Source organism: Panthera tigris, chromosome C1 (genome assembly GCF_018350195.1).
Source record: "Panthera tigris isolate Pti1 chromosome C1, P.tigris_Pti1_mat1.1, whole genome shotgun sequence".
NCBI lineage: Eukaryota > Metazoa > Chordata > Mammalia > Carnivora > Felidae > Panthera > Panthera tigris.
The window spans coordinates 74,512,454-74,527,587 of NC_056667.1; the positions used below are offsets into that span (position 1 = coordinate 74,512,454).

General features: G+C 33.2%; 1 protein-coding gene across 6 annotated transcripts in view; it reads left to right on the top strand.

The window, feature by feature from the left end:
* The window catches only part of PKN2 (protein kinase N2), a 128,421-nt gene extending 113,362 nt beyond the window's left edge, over positions 1-15,059 (top strand). For all 6 annotated transcript variants that reach the window (XM_042997781.1, XM_042997785.1, XM_042997783.1 and 3 more), the window contains 6 exons: positions 1,813-1,875; positions 3,062-3,138; positions 8,205-8,347; positions 11,601-11,708; positions 12,088-12,168; positions 12,254-15,059. In XM_042997781.1, the coding sequence (XP_042853715.1) occupies positions 1,813-1,875; positions 3,062-3,138; positions 8,205-8,347; positions 11,601-11,708; positions 12,088-12,168; positions 12,254-12,457 (676 nt within the window). In that variant the 3' untranslated portion in view covers positions 12,458-15,059. The remainder of the gene's footprint in view (positions 1-1,812; positions 1,876-3,061; positions 3,139-8,204; positions 8,348-11,600; positions 11,709-12,087; positions 12,169-12,253) is intronic.
* The last annotated feature ends 75 nt before the right edge of the window (positions 15,060-15,134 follow it).

The following is a 15,134-nucleotide window of genomic DNA, read 5'->3' on the forward strand; positions in this document are numbered from 1 at the left end:
TTTACACAGAGTAGTTACTCTCTCTGAAAGCTTCATTATGTTTCTGTAAGAGATTTAAAGCTTTGATTTGAAGATTAAATAAGCTAATAAGTGAAAATATGTAACATATACCTGACACATAGCATAGTAAGCATTTAGTGAAATATATATTTTAAACAATATACCCATTATTTGTTGGGTGTCATTAGGGTGATTTGTTTACAAAAAATGAAATAAAAGAGAAATCAAGGTATTTTTATAATTGTTATAATATTGTTTTGTTACCAAAATAAGTTAACCAAAATCTTATGTATAAAAATAAGCAATTTTAGAATCATATCTGTTTGAATGGGACTTGAGCTAAATTCTTTAAACTTTCAACAACTAATTATGTAAGATCTAATGTATAATTAAATATTTGTAAATACTTGCACTTTAAAATTTTTCCAAATTATCGTCCCATTTTTTGTTAAATAAGGGAACACATGACATAGCTAAATTATCTACGTGTGCATTCTAAGAGTTCGAAGAACATTCACCAAACCAATAAGAGTAGTTAGTTATCTCTATAGATGGTAGTGACACTGGGGTGAGATGGATAGATGGATGAATGAAGTATTGTGCTTTGGGGCCAGAGGTATTATGTGTACTTGACAGAGAAAATACCTATGTATTACTTGCATAATTAAAAACTGATTCTCCTAAGTGTTTCCTTATAGACTATTCTGCACTGAAAACACATCTGCATTTTTAAATTCATGTATTTATTACCTCCCTTCTCATTTAGTAAGCCTGCCATGTTTCAGGCATTATTCTAAACATTTAGGATAAATACTGCAAAAGACCCTCATGGTCCTATTCCTCAAGAGTTAATATTCTAGCTGGACTCAAGTTTGCCTAAGATCCAAACCCATTTACCCAATTTCTTCACCAGCTCCAAGACCATTCAAAGTCAACCTAAGTCAACCTCATTTTCCCCACAAAACTTTGGCTATTTCTCTGTCTCTTTACCTATTACTCTTTACACTAAGGAAATCTTAAGAGTCATCTTAAGTTTTTCTCTCTCCCTCATCCTCTGCTGCTAGGGAGACACCAGTCTTGTGCTACTTTTAAAGTTTCTTTTGAACCCATCTCTTTATTCTCTTTGTTGCCACTACCTTGGAGGTTCTCATGGTCTCCCATCTGTGCTACCACAATAGCCTCATCTGTTTGTTTTTCCTCTGGGTATCTACCTACTTCTACTCCAGCCTTCATACTACCCTCAGAAAAATCTAACATAAATGTGATCGTTCTGCTCTGACCTAAATGGTGTGATTCTCTACCGCTGAAAATAGAAATTTCAGTATCCGTAATATGGCACTTAGGGTCCTTCACAACTTGACTCCAGGCTGTCCTTTCAGCCTTGTCTCCCACTTCTTCCCCATTCTTTACTTGAGCCACAAAAAACTTGTTATTGGTTACCACAGGTGCCTTTTACACTTCTGTTGCTTTCCATCCTAGGGAATGCCCTGTATTTCCCCCCTGAGAGTTCTGCCTTTTACACTGTCCTTCTGCCCTTATGGTAAATTGTATTTTTCCAGATCAAATGTCTACTCTGAGGACTTTAGCGACAGGCAAAGTTAATGGCTCCCATTGTAGACATTGTATTTTTCTTAGTTTTTAATTTTATCCCTGATTGTTAGGACATGTCTCACTGTGTCTGGCATATACTAGGGACTAAATAAATACTTGTGAAGTTAGTTTACTACAGAATTCTGCTTTGGAGCATAAAATTATAAACTGGGATTCAACAGCAGTGGAATTTATTGAACATCTTTTTATTTCTTCAAACAGATTTTATGCTGCATGTGTAGTTCTTGGGTTGCAGTATTTACATGAACACAAAATTGTTTATAGGTGAGTAAAGTTTTGATGCTTTCTAATGGCTTATTTTGGTGTGAATTTGAATTAAAAATAATTAAGGATATTTTGTGTTTAACCAGCTTTTTAATTTTCTCTTTCAAATGATAAGTGACCTCTAAAAATTTTAAACTCCAATTTTGAAAGAAATAGTTACACAATAATTATGTGATGAACCTCTTTGTTCCTATTCTTCTTCCCATTACCTAATTAAAATAGTCAGATTATAAGTTGAGCTCTGATAACAAAATTCACTAACAATATTCATTCTGGTGAATATTTTACATCCAACTGAGCCACTGCAGAAAACTTTGATAGACCAATACTACTCAGAATTTGTCTATGATAAAATAAGTAGCGTGTACCAGAGTATAAAACATCACCCTGCTTCCTTAAGTCTTGCTGTCAACTAAACACTGTACTTGGTGACACAGTTGCCTTATGTACTAATATAAGCTCCTTATCAAGTTGCAGACTAGCAACAAATAATAGCCCAGCAGCCAAGCAATGGACCACACTTTGAATAGCATTGCTCTAGACTAGACAAATTCAGGAAGGCTAGTAAGGAGACCATAAACATCAGTGTATTCAAACTTCTAACAATATATCCAAGGTGAGTGTTTCCTCATGGCCCTGTTTTACTCTCAAAGGATAAAATATTTTTAACTTAATTTTTAATCAATTTTTAATTTAATCAGTTTTGGTCAGTGATAGCTTTCTCTTTATTTCGCATTATTCTCTTAGAATAAGGCTGGTTAAAACTGCCCTCTTGATACCTTGACAGTCTTTTCTTACAGATGGTGTGTAGAAGAACTTCAAACTTAGTCCAAGTCAGACTATCACAAATAACAAATTAATAAAACCAAAGTTAAAAATACTTGAACTCCTTCCACGCTTTAAAATACATATTTAAATAGATAAAACATTCCTTTTAAAAAACATTCTTTTCTGTATAGTGGAGAAAATTATTCAGACATTATATTATGTAGAGTAATAAAAAGGAAGAAAAGTGAACATTTGTAATATATTTAAATCTCAGATCATAACATGAAAAACTCATTTTTAGTAAAAAAAAAAAAAAAAAAAAAGTACAGCTCCTGTTGAAATTATTTTTATCCTACATTATCTACTGATTTTATTGATTTTTTTTCATTTTGCATTTTTTTTTTTTTATCCTGAACAGAGATTTGAAATTGGATAACTTATTGCTAGATACAGAGGGCTTTGTGAAAATTGCTGATTTTGGTCTTTGCAAAGAAGGTAATTGGATATTTTAAAGTTCCTTTTCTAATGGATTACTATTCCTTTGTACTTTGGTATTTTTCAACTTTGTCTATGGAAAGCAAAATGTATTTTTAACTTTATTCTTTGTTAAGACATTATGCACGGTTCATGTAATCTGATTATCACATTATTAAGAATTCTGTGGTTATGAATAAGGTAGGTTTTCAGAAATCATAATGTAAAACCTAAGATCCTCTTTGTATGGGGGCGCCTGAGTGGCTCAGTCAGTTAAGTGTCCGACTCTTAATTTCGGCTCAAGTCATGATCTCCCATGCTCCACGCTATGCATGGTGCCTGCTTGAGATTCTCTCTCCCTCTCCCTCTTGACTCTCCCCCACACACGTGCGCATGCGCTCTCTCTCTCTCTCTCTCTCTCTCTCTCTCTCCCCCTCTTTCTCTTTCTAAAAAAATAAATTCTGTCACTACTCTGAGAAAGCATTGGTTAGGCCACCAATTTTTTTTTTACTTTGCTGGGACTGTACAAAGTAAATTACATAGGCCTGATGACTTCTGTCCAGCTTCTTAAAACTGCTAACATTTTTAAATAGGAAGAAAATATGCATATATCTCAGAATCTTGTCTATATATTCAAAAGTAAATAAGTAAACTGGGGAAATATGAATCAGAGCTGGCTTAAGTATAAAGACTGTAGGTTTAGGCTCCATACAGTCCTAGGTTTGAACCCTGGCTTTGCCACTTACGTGCTGTGTCTTTGGATGAGTTACTTTGAATCTCATTGAGTCTGTTTCCTCAAATATAAAATCAATATAGTGCTTCTTGTTTAAGAGTATTTCAAGAATTGGATATATGTGACACAGTGTCTAACATATAGTAAATAGTTATTGTTATCTTGACATTTAATTCATTACATTGCATTGTAGTGAACATTGTGTTCCCCCTTTTGCACAAGCTTCTTGTTCCTCGGCTTTGTTTTCATAGCACAGTATAGTGCTTGGCACATCTTAAGTATTCAGTGAATATTCAATTAATAAGCAGCTGGATGAATAAATGAGTGAACTTTGTAAATATATCACCATCAGTTACCCACCAGCCTCTTAATTTGAATTCAGTAATACTTTTTTTCCTCTTATTGGACTTTCCTGTATTAAACACCGTTGATTTAAATGCCTTTGTTCCTCAGTTTGTCCTTAGCCTGTTGTTCATCATTGCTAGTTTTTAACTATAAATAATAGGTTAATGATTCCAAAATCTATTATTCCTTTCCTAACATAAATATTCGACTGTCTACTAGACAGCTTTGGTTGAATAATGCATAGGTACCTCCAACATTATACAACCAAAAATAGGTTCTTTTCTTCAGGTAGTCCAGTTCATAGTTGATGGTGCCACAATCTTCTCACAGTCTCCCTATTTGAAAATGTACTATCATCCTGGACTCTGTTCTCTTTCCACATCAAGTTAATGACCAAAATGTGCTGACATTTACCTCCGTAATATTTCTTAAATTTTTCGTTTCCCCTCTACTACTGCCAGCTGTCCTCTTGTTTTGAAAAACTAATAGCTTCTTCAACTTTCCTGTCTCTAGATTTTTTGTCCAGCAAATCAACCTGCCATGTAGGTGCTAATAACATTTTTTGAGCACTTAATAATTGCCAAGAAATTTACCAAATTCTTCATATGCATGATCTCCTTTAATTTCTAATAGTCTTGTGATGGTAGGTAGTACCGTTAACCCCCAGCATATAGATGAGGAAACTAGCCTTTGAGGTTAGATAGCTTTTCTAAGCTTTCTAACTAGTGGCAAAGCAGGAATTTAAACCCAGATTTTTCTGACTCTTAAGAGCCTGTGGTTAACTCCTTCCTTGGAGTTTAACCAATTTGAAGTCCTAGCCAACTGGGCCTACTTTCACCTTTTTTTAAAAATACCAGGACAGGGGCGCCTGGGTGGCTCGGTTGGGCATCTGACTTTGGCTCGGGTCATTATCTCGCAGTCCGTGAGTTCAAGCCCCGCATTGGGCCCTGTGCTGACAGCTCAGAGCCTGGAGCCTGCTTCGGATTCTGTGTCTCCCTCTCTCTCTGCCCTTTCCCCGCTCACACTCTGTCTCTCTCACTCTCAAAAATGAATAAATGTTTAAAAAATTTAAAAAAAAAATACCAGGACAAGGGTGCTGCGTGACTCATTCGCTTTGAGCAACCAACTCGCTTTCAGCTCAAGTCATGATCTCACGGTCATGAGATTAAGGCCCACATAAGACTCTGTGCTTGTGGAGCCTGCTTAAGATTCTTTCTCCTCCTACTTCTCATGTGTTCTCTCTCTCTTTCTCTCTCTCTCAAAAAAAAAAAAAAAAAAAAAAAGAATAAATAAATGACAATAAAAATATCAGGATAAGAAAATTTACCAGAATGAATGAAATATGATAACTACTGCAGTTGACATATATACTACACTAAAATGTGACAGATTTCATACTACTACTACTACAACTATAAACGAAACAAAAAATTAAGAGTAGTTTTATCCTGAAAATAGGGAGTTTGTAATCTCCTCTGGTTTTTATCAAAGCATAAAATAAAAATCAAGAAATATTAGTTCTATTTTGGTCTTAATTAACATTTTTTTAATCTTGGCCAAGTCACGTAAAAGGTAGAACCGATGTAGATACTGTATCAGCTCTTTTTAAAAATAATATTTTATTGAAGAAAAAAAAAGTGTGACAATGTTAAAGAAATTTTGCAAAAACAAATTTTTCCACCCTTCTGTGCTAAGGTATTTAATTACGCTCTTCAAATCTTGGTCCATAGACTCCCAAGTTCATTTGAGATTTTCAGTCATTATAAATGCATACCTTTTAAAATTTAGAATTGAGAGCTTTTCTTTCAAATTCTTTACTAAGATGATGATTATAAGGAGCTGTTAACACTTTAGAATATATTGAGACATATTCAATATGTAGAATGTGTATTTGATTAATATATTACTAAATTATGATAAATAAAATTAAAATTATGAACTAAAAATTTACTGAACTAAATTATAAGAAATATAAATTTGTGAACTAGTTAAAAGATTAATACTGTATGTGTATATGGCACCATTGGTTAACTCCTTTTTTATTTTATTAACTTTTTAATTTTAATTCTGGCATAGTTAACATATAGTGTCACGTTAGTTTCAGGTGTACAATATAGTGATTCAACAATTCTTTACATTATCCAGTGCTCATTACGATAAGTGTACTCTTTAATCCCATCACCTATTTCACCCATCCCCTCCACCCTCTCCACACAACTCTGGTAACCATCAATTTGTTCTCTATAGTTAAGAGTCTCTTTCTTGGTTTATCTCTCTTTCTTTCCCCCTATGTTCATTTGTTTCTTAAATTCTACTTGTGCATGAAATCATATGGTATTTGTCTTTGTCTTTCTCTAACTCATTTCACTTAGCATTATACTCTCTAGTTCCCTCCATGTTGTTGCAAATGGAAACATTTCTCATTCTTTTTAATGGCTGAGTAATATTGCATTGTGTGTGTGTGTGTGTGTGTGTGTGTGTGTGTGTGTGCGCGCGCGCGCGCGCATATGCATGCCACATAGTCTTCATTCATCTACTGACGGGTGCTTGGGCTGCTTCCATATTATGGCTATTGTAAATAATGCTCCTGTAAACAGAGGGGTGCATATATGGTTTCAAAGTCGTGTTTTTGTATTCTTTGGGTAAATACTCAGTAGTGTGATTACTGGATCATAAGGTAGTTCTATTTTTCATTTTTTGAGGAACCTCCATACTGTTTTCCATAGTGACTGCACCAGTTTGCATTCCCACCAATAGTGCACAAGAGGGTTCCTTTTTCTCCACATCCTCATTAATACTTGTTTCTTGTGGCTTTGATTTTAGCCATTCTGACAGGTGTGAGGTGATATGTTATTATAGTTTTGGTTTGCATTTCCCTGATGATGAATGATATTGAGTGTGTCTTTTGGCCATCTGGATGTCTTCTTTGGAGAAATGTCTGTTCATATCTTCTGCCTATTTTTTAACTGGATTATTTGTGGGGTTTTTTGGTATCAAGTTGTATCACTTCTTTATATATTTTGGATGCTAACCCTTTATCGGATATGTCATTTGCAAATATCTTCTCCCATTCAGTAGGCTTTTAGTTGGGTTTATTGTTTACTTTGCTCTGCACAAGTTTTTATTTCAACGTAGTCCCAATAGTTTACTTTTGCTTTATTTCCCTTGTCTCAGGAGAAATATCTAGAAAGATGTTGCCACTACCAATTCCAGAGAAATTGGTCTCTTCTAGGATCTTTATGATTTTAGGTCTCACATGTAGGTCCTTAATCCATTTTGAGTTTATTTTCATGTATGGTATAAGAAAGTGGTCTAGTTGCATTCTTTTGCATGTAGCTGTCTGATTTTCTCAACACCATTTGTTGAAGAGACTTTTTCCCGTTGCATATTCTTGCCTCTTTTGTCAAAGAATAATTGACCGTATAATTGTGGGTTTGTTTCTGGGCTTTCTATCCTGTTCATTGATATATGTGTCTGTTTTTGTGCCAGTACCATACTGCTTTGATTACTATAGCTTTGTAGTATAACTTAAAATCTGGGATTGTGATACCTCCAGTTTTGTTTTTTCTTCTTCAGGGTTGTTTTGGTGGTTAACTCTTGCTTATCCAAGGGTTTGCATTTTGGTATTCTCCAAACTAAATGTTATTTTTTATAATGAACCAGATAAAATATTTTAAAGATTGAATTGAAAAGATGATAAAAATTGAAGCTCAGAATCAATTTTTTTCTTGTAACTTCTTAGCATCATTTGTAATGACAGAGAAAAAAAATAAAGTGTGAAAATTGCACTTCTTTATTTTTACCCATTAATTAAATAATAGAGTTACTGTTGCACAGTTTTCTCTGTACCAGTCCTTAACATTTTCTGTAGAAGTCTGGTATATCTTAAGTTTGGTCACCGTGCACAAATAGAACTTTAATTTTGCTGCCTAAGGATATCGTCTAATTTTTTATCTGTTGGTCTAGACTTTTTTCTTTGCTAACAAATGCTTAAATTTTACCTTTTCAGGAATGGGATATGGAGATAGAACAAGCACATTTTGTGGCACTCCTGAATTTCTTGCCCCAGAAGTGTTAACAGAAACATCCTATACAAGGGCTGTAGACTGGTGGGGCCTTGGTGTTCTTATATATGAGATGCTCGTTGGTGAGGTAAGCAGTATAAAATACATGAGAGAGAAATTAGGAAAGAACAAAATATGTCATTGAGAAATGACTTCATATGTTTCCTGCATAAGTGGAGCTTAAGTTACACATACTTAATGTGTATACACATTTATAATATACTAGTAATTGCCTGAAATTCTATATTACCTTCACTGTGTTTTTTAGGTTTTTATATTATCTATAGAACTTTGAAAATCATACCTTGTATTTCAGTATGCTGTAGTTATTTGTGTTTTATGAATTTAAGACATGATCATATATAATTGATCATTTCATAGGGAATAACAGAAAGACTAATGAAAAGAATGTACTCTATACCTGTAACAAAAAGTCAGTTATACATTGGTCAAAATAAATGCATTGGTCAAAATAAATTGGACTTGGGAAAGGGTAAATATTTAGACAAGTAACTGAAAACTGCTTACAGTTTGATCTTGGGATGATCTTGGGATGAAAAAAAAATGAGTTTGGTTCACTGTTTTGCAGTTTTCCCAGTACCAAAAACCTTCCTTGTACATTCTAGGCATGAATAAATTAGTAGCTGAATAAATGATTGACCAAATTATTGAATGTCAGAAATTTCTGAAGTTTTACCCTGTATTGTCATATAATGGCACTTATTTCATATAAATAAAGTATTTTAGTCCATCCAAATGACAGCCACTTTGGTATGTTATATTGGAGTGGATATTTAGGAAAGGAGGAAAAGAAGTAGCTAATTAAAATGTTTACCATGTGCCGGGCACTATCCTATTTGCTTTATAAATATTAGCTCATTTAATTTTTCAGCAGCCTTTAATGAGCTCAGTACTAGTCTTGGGCCCATTTTCAGGTGTATAAGTGGAAACACAAAGAAGTTAATAACTTGCTTAAAGTCACAGAGTTCTCATGTGGTGGAGCTGTGATTTTTAACTCTGGCTCTCTGGTTTCCTATCCCTAAACCATTATGCTTTGTTACCTCAGGGTATAGAATCCACCTAACCTTATTTCTATTCTTAAGACCAGTGATTTAGTAAAATTTCTACCTCTATCTAGAAAAGCTGCTATACAGTGTTTTAAGATGGAAAGATGTATTTTATCCCTAATCCACAGTGGTCTTTGCTTTCTAAGAATGCCAGAAGTACTCATAATAAAAAAAAAAAAAAGAAGAAGAAGAAGTACTCATAATAGTTGTTTCTGTAAGCTCTGACCTACTTGAACTTCCCCCCACCCCATACCTTTTTTCAAAGTAATAGTTTTGTTGCTTTGGGTTTTTTTAATGTATTCATTTATGTATGAGATTTAATTAGGTTACCAAAAATTACATGCTTGCTTAAAATTGACTCTCCATATTAGCTCTGACAGGCAAAAAATGTGAATTTATTGCAGAATACTACAATTAAGATCCAGTTGATTCTGCTTCCTCTTCTACAGTGACGGGAAAACTTGGCAATGAGCAAATGAAGAAGCTCCTGTTCTGTATTTTTAAAAAGAGCTTCTAATTGATTAACCTGTTAATTACTAGGATATAAAAGACAGTGGATCCAGCTATTCTTTCACAATTGCTTATTGCAGTTTCCTTTCTCTTTAGCACCTTTGTAAGAGGGTAGTTGGGAAAAGAACTAAACTTAAAACTCATCAGTACTTGATAGTTTTAAATTTACCAGTTTAACATTGGTAAAATTTTAGCAATAACTTTTAACTGTGATAAAAGTCAGGTTTGGCTGAAGTTTATGTCTAATTACTCTATTATTACAAAGATTTGAAAATTCACTGGATATATCATGCATTTTCAAACGTGTATTTGTGTTTGTATGGGTTTTGAGGACTGGAAGGACCAGATCCCCCTTCCTGGTGCCAAATGAGAATTGAAGCATCAGAGAAATTTTAAGTAAACTTAGATATTGGAGTTGCACTCTTGACATCTGAACAGACTATTGAATTCTTTTTATATCTGTTTAAAGCATACTTGTTAGCATTCCATTGTTCATCCTGTTAATTTATAATCTATTTGCAGAAACAAAGAACTTTAACATCTTAATGAATATGTGGGTATATCTTCACTCTTCAGGGATTTATAAAGTGACATTTTTTAAATACAAAATTGATCAAATAGACAAAAGTGTTTTGTATTACCACTTGAAAGTCTGATTGAGAATTATTGTGAAAAGGAATTTTTCTCTAATTTGCTGCTATCTCAATCCCAGAAAGAAATATTATCTCACATAGTAGTTACTTCATTTATCTATTTGATTTATTCATTTTGAGTGCGTAAATGAGCTAAGGTTTCAGTAAATGAAAAGTGTGAAATTTCCTTACATATGAGCAATAAGATGGGCAGCTCAGCTTTAGGAGGTTGGGTTCTAAATTCATTTTCATAGATTCCTCAAATCAAAGATTCTTCCCTTTCCATTGATACTGCTTTCTGCTTGGCTCTTATTCATTAATACTTTACAGGAAACAAGCAACCAAATCTAAGTCATTTCAAATTCTGAAATAGTAAGTCATATTTCATAATAACATTTCAATATATTTGAGAGTTATCATTTTGTGCATCAAATTGTTATACTGAATGTAATTTAAATATGTTTTTATGACTTAGGGTCATTCCTGTCAATATGAGCAACATTTTAATAATACTCTGCTAACTGAAATGCCCCTAAGACTTGAATTTTGTTGGCAGCTGCTACTTAGTGCCGTCATTATGCCTGCAGATCTCTGATTGTGTTTTGCTAATTAATTTGCGATTGACTGTGAAATTCAAAGTACATCCATATCAGATGTATTCTCACAAACTCTGAGCTTCTCTCTATGGTGACACTTATTACCATATTTACTTTACCCATTTTTTTCTGTCTTTCCACAAGATTGAGCTTCTTGAGAAATGTTGATTATCTAAATAATTTTTACTGTCTAGTATGCACTCAAAATATTGACTGGCCAGATAAATGAAAAAGTGAATTAAATAAAATAGAATGGAATTAAATTAAGTGAAAAAATGATATTGTATAATATAACCAAGTTTGTTATTAAAGTCTGTGAAATAAAGATGAAGATTTCAATAAGAGTATATGGTATATCCTTTGTATAATAGATCTGTTGTGTATCTTTTGTGACTTCTCACAGTCTTTTCTTGTTTGGTGTTTTGGTAAGTTCTTTGTTTGTTTTTCTCACTACTTGGTTCTTGTCTGTACTTTGGATAGGTGATAAGATTTTACAGTATTGAAATTCATTTTGACTTAGAGATTTTTTTTTCTAGTCTCCCTTTCCTGGTGATGATGAAGAGGAAGTTTTTGACAGTATTGTAAATGATGAAGTAAGGTATCCAAGGTTCTTATCTACAGAAGCCATATCAATAATGAGAAGGGTAAGAGCTAATGGTTTATAAACTGCTTAAATTTCTTTTATTGAAGGACATTTCCCAGTTGGAACTTTATCTTTTTTTTATTTATTTATTTATTTATTTTTTTTTTTACAGCAGAAAAGGCCTTTATTGTTTGCAACGGGAAATTAAAGAGGAGGGGGACACGACATCTCTGGCTCCAGGGGTGGCTCCCCAGACTTAACTCTTCACCCTCCCGGGAGAACCCAATTAGAACTTTAGAAGTTGTTTTTTAGTTCATAGATGTTGCATGGTTTAGACAAACACATACCAAAAAAAACATCTAAATCTTTGCAAGTTATGAGAATCTTTATCAACGAAGTCACTGGTTTTATTTTAACTTTTATATTTTATATTGTGTTAGCTATTACGAAGAAATCCTGAGCGGCGACTTGGAGCTGGTGAGAAAGATGCAGAGGATGTAAAAAAGCACCCATTTTTCCGGGTAAGTGTGACAGTTTAAAATTTTTTGTGAAAATAGAAATTAAGTGTAGGAAACTAAACTGGTCATTTTATATTTTGTAATCCAGCTAATTGATTGGAGTGCTCTGATGGACAAAAAAGTAAAGCCGCCATTTGTACCTACCATTAGAGGACGAGAAGATGTTAGTAATTTTGATGATGAATTTACCTCAGAAGCACCTATTTTGACTCCGCCTCGAGAACCAAGGATACTTTCAGAAGAGGAGCAAGAAATGTTCAGAGATTTTGACTACATTGCTGATTGGTGTTAAGTTCCTAGACACTGTGAAACCAAGCAAACTAACTCACAAGAAGACCTCTTAACAATAGCAACCCTTCATTTGCTCTCTGTGCCACCAGTAGCTTCTGAGTTTTTTGTTTAAACACATGAAGATTTCTTTAAAAGTACTATTGTAAAATCTTCTTGAAAGTGGCTTCTTTTAATGTATTTTCAACGTAAATCTGAGCACTGGAAACAGTTTCATGGAGTTTAAGCGGAATGAACATCGGCCATGAAAACCTATCACAAATGAATACTTTTGGATCAATAGTCTATTTAAAAAAAAAGAAAAGAAAAAAACACCACTCTTCCACGGTCCCTCGCTATGCCTTATGCCTGCCTTAAGTGGAAGGAAGATTAATCATTTCACTTCAGTTAGCTATATTTTACAAAAAGAACAAAAAGGGTTTGGGATGCTATTACTGTTCACACATAGTAAATCTGTTCGAATAAGGCAAATGCTCTTATTTTTTTAATGAAATTACTATAATATCAAAAAAAATGTAGTGGTAGTTTGTGCACATTTTTTGGCTTGTTTTTTTAAAAAAATGAATTGATGTCTTGTTTTATAAATTTTCTATATTTATTAGGAGAAAATTTTTATCGCCTTATCTTTACCAACCATGTAACAGAGCCTCATAGCTTTCCAACAGAGCTACTTGCCAAACAATTTTTTGTTTATTAAACCATGCTGAAGCAAACAGGAACAACTAAACATCAGCATTTACTTAAAATTTTAAGAATGAGGACTTCTGATTAGCCTGAACCAAGATACTGTATTACCTGTATGCATTCCCAAAGTCTAGACACTCGATATATTCAATCATACCTTCTTCCAAAATCAGTGGACTAATTACTCCTTTTTTGATATTCGTTGTACATTTTTCAGCCCAGTTTATCTTATTCTTGTATCTACTGTAGAAGGGAACTATATCTGTTAAAACATAGGGATTATCGTTGTATACATGCTGTGAACATGTATATGTGCAAGTTGTAATGTATTCTGTGTTGTAGGTTTATTATTTAATTTCACCACTTCATCACTTTTGTACAGTGGCCAAGCAGACACCTCAAACTCCAGCATTTACGTTAAGTGCATTTGTACATTTTAGGCCACTGGATCCAGATTTTATATTGGCAGTTACTGAGGGCAAAAGCAATATATTGTAACAGAATGTATAAATATTTTTGATAAAACAGTCTATATTTTATAAAATTATTATAACACTAAAGCTGTACCTCAAAAGTCTCAAAAACCATTTGATCAAATACTTTTTACAACTCTTCAGAGGATCCATTTGTGGCTTTTTTTAATGCTCTTAGAGGAAAGTCTTTTGGCAAGCCATGACTTTTCCACTTGCCTGGAGTTTTTTGGTTTTTTTGTTGTTGTTAGTTTTTGCATCCTTTTCCTCTCGTGTATGACTGCATTATTTTTCTTTAGTTCAATAATAACATCTTTAATTCTGTGCTTAGCATGTTAAGGTCATCATATCTCAGGAATAACAAGTTGTGAACTAACCATACTGAATTAGCCATTTAATCACAGTGATCTCATGTCTTGAAAATTGTTCAAATTTAAATTCTATGAGAAACATAAAAGCACATCGATTTATAGAAAGTTTATCAATACTTCAGCCTTGCTAGGGTGTGCTGGCATGTTTTTGTATACTCTGAGAACAGTTACAATTTTTCCAAGAGTTCTTATTTCCTTCCAATTCTATTATTACCCAAGATTCTTTGGGGGAAAATCTTATAGAAAGAGGGAGCAATAAGTTGTTTAAAGTTATTTTAAAATGCCAGTTAAGTTCCTTGTTAAAGGACAGGAAAGGATCTTAGCTTAATTGTCTGGCTTTAATTTACAGAGTGTTAACACATTAAAAAAAAAAAACACTAAATACTTTTGAGGTACAGTCTGCTCACCTTTCCTGGTTCTCAAATATGCATAGAAAGCAATGTCTAAAATAGGCTTTTAGCATTAAAACCTGACATAGCATTATGTAACTACACAGTGTACAGAAGTTTTGTTTTTTTTTTTAATTGAAGTCAATCACTAAGAAAAAATTAGAGGGCAGGGTATATTCACACAATTAAGCTGAAGAAAGCACTAATATTTTCTGTAGTTTTTAAAAAATATATATATTTTAGTCAGATTTTAAATTTTTAAACTCTATAGAGTGTAAATATATTTTGCTATTACTGTATGTGTAAGTGACTGCTCAAGCACTTTGTAAGGAAATTATTAGTATATTTTAGAATGGTACACTATGCATTGAAATGAAATGTGCCTTTATGTCATTCTAAGAAAAAAGTGTTTTGCAGTCATAAATTACCACAAATGCACAAATTAAAGTATAAATAGATTATAATTTGTAACTTTGGTTTTAAGTATTATTTCCTTTTGGAAGCTTTCTGTTCGTCAAAATGTGTATTAGCTCTACTATATTCAAGATCTCAAAGACTAACTTTGCTTATTAGCCTTCTTGCAAGTGTTTTTGGTCCTGGGGAAGGGCAAAATCTGAGCGCGAACTGTCCACTTCACTGGTAGTAATGGGGAAAGTTTGCATTCTACCTCTGTAAGATCAATAGCATCTTTTATTCAGTGGAGATAGATAGATAGATAGATATATAGATAGATATATCTATATATCTATATATATATATATCTATAT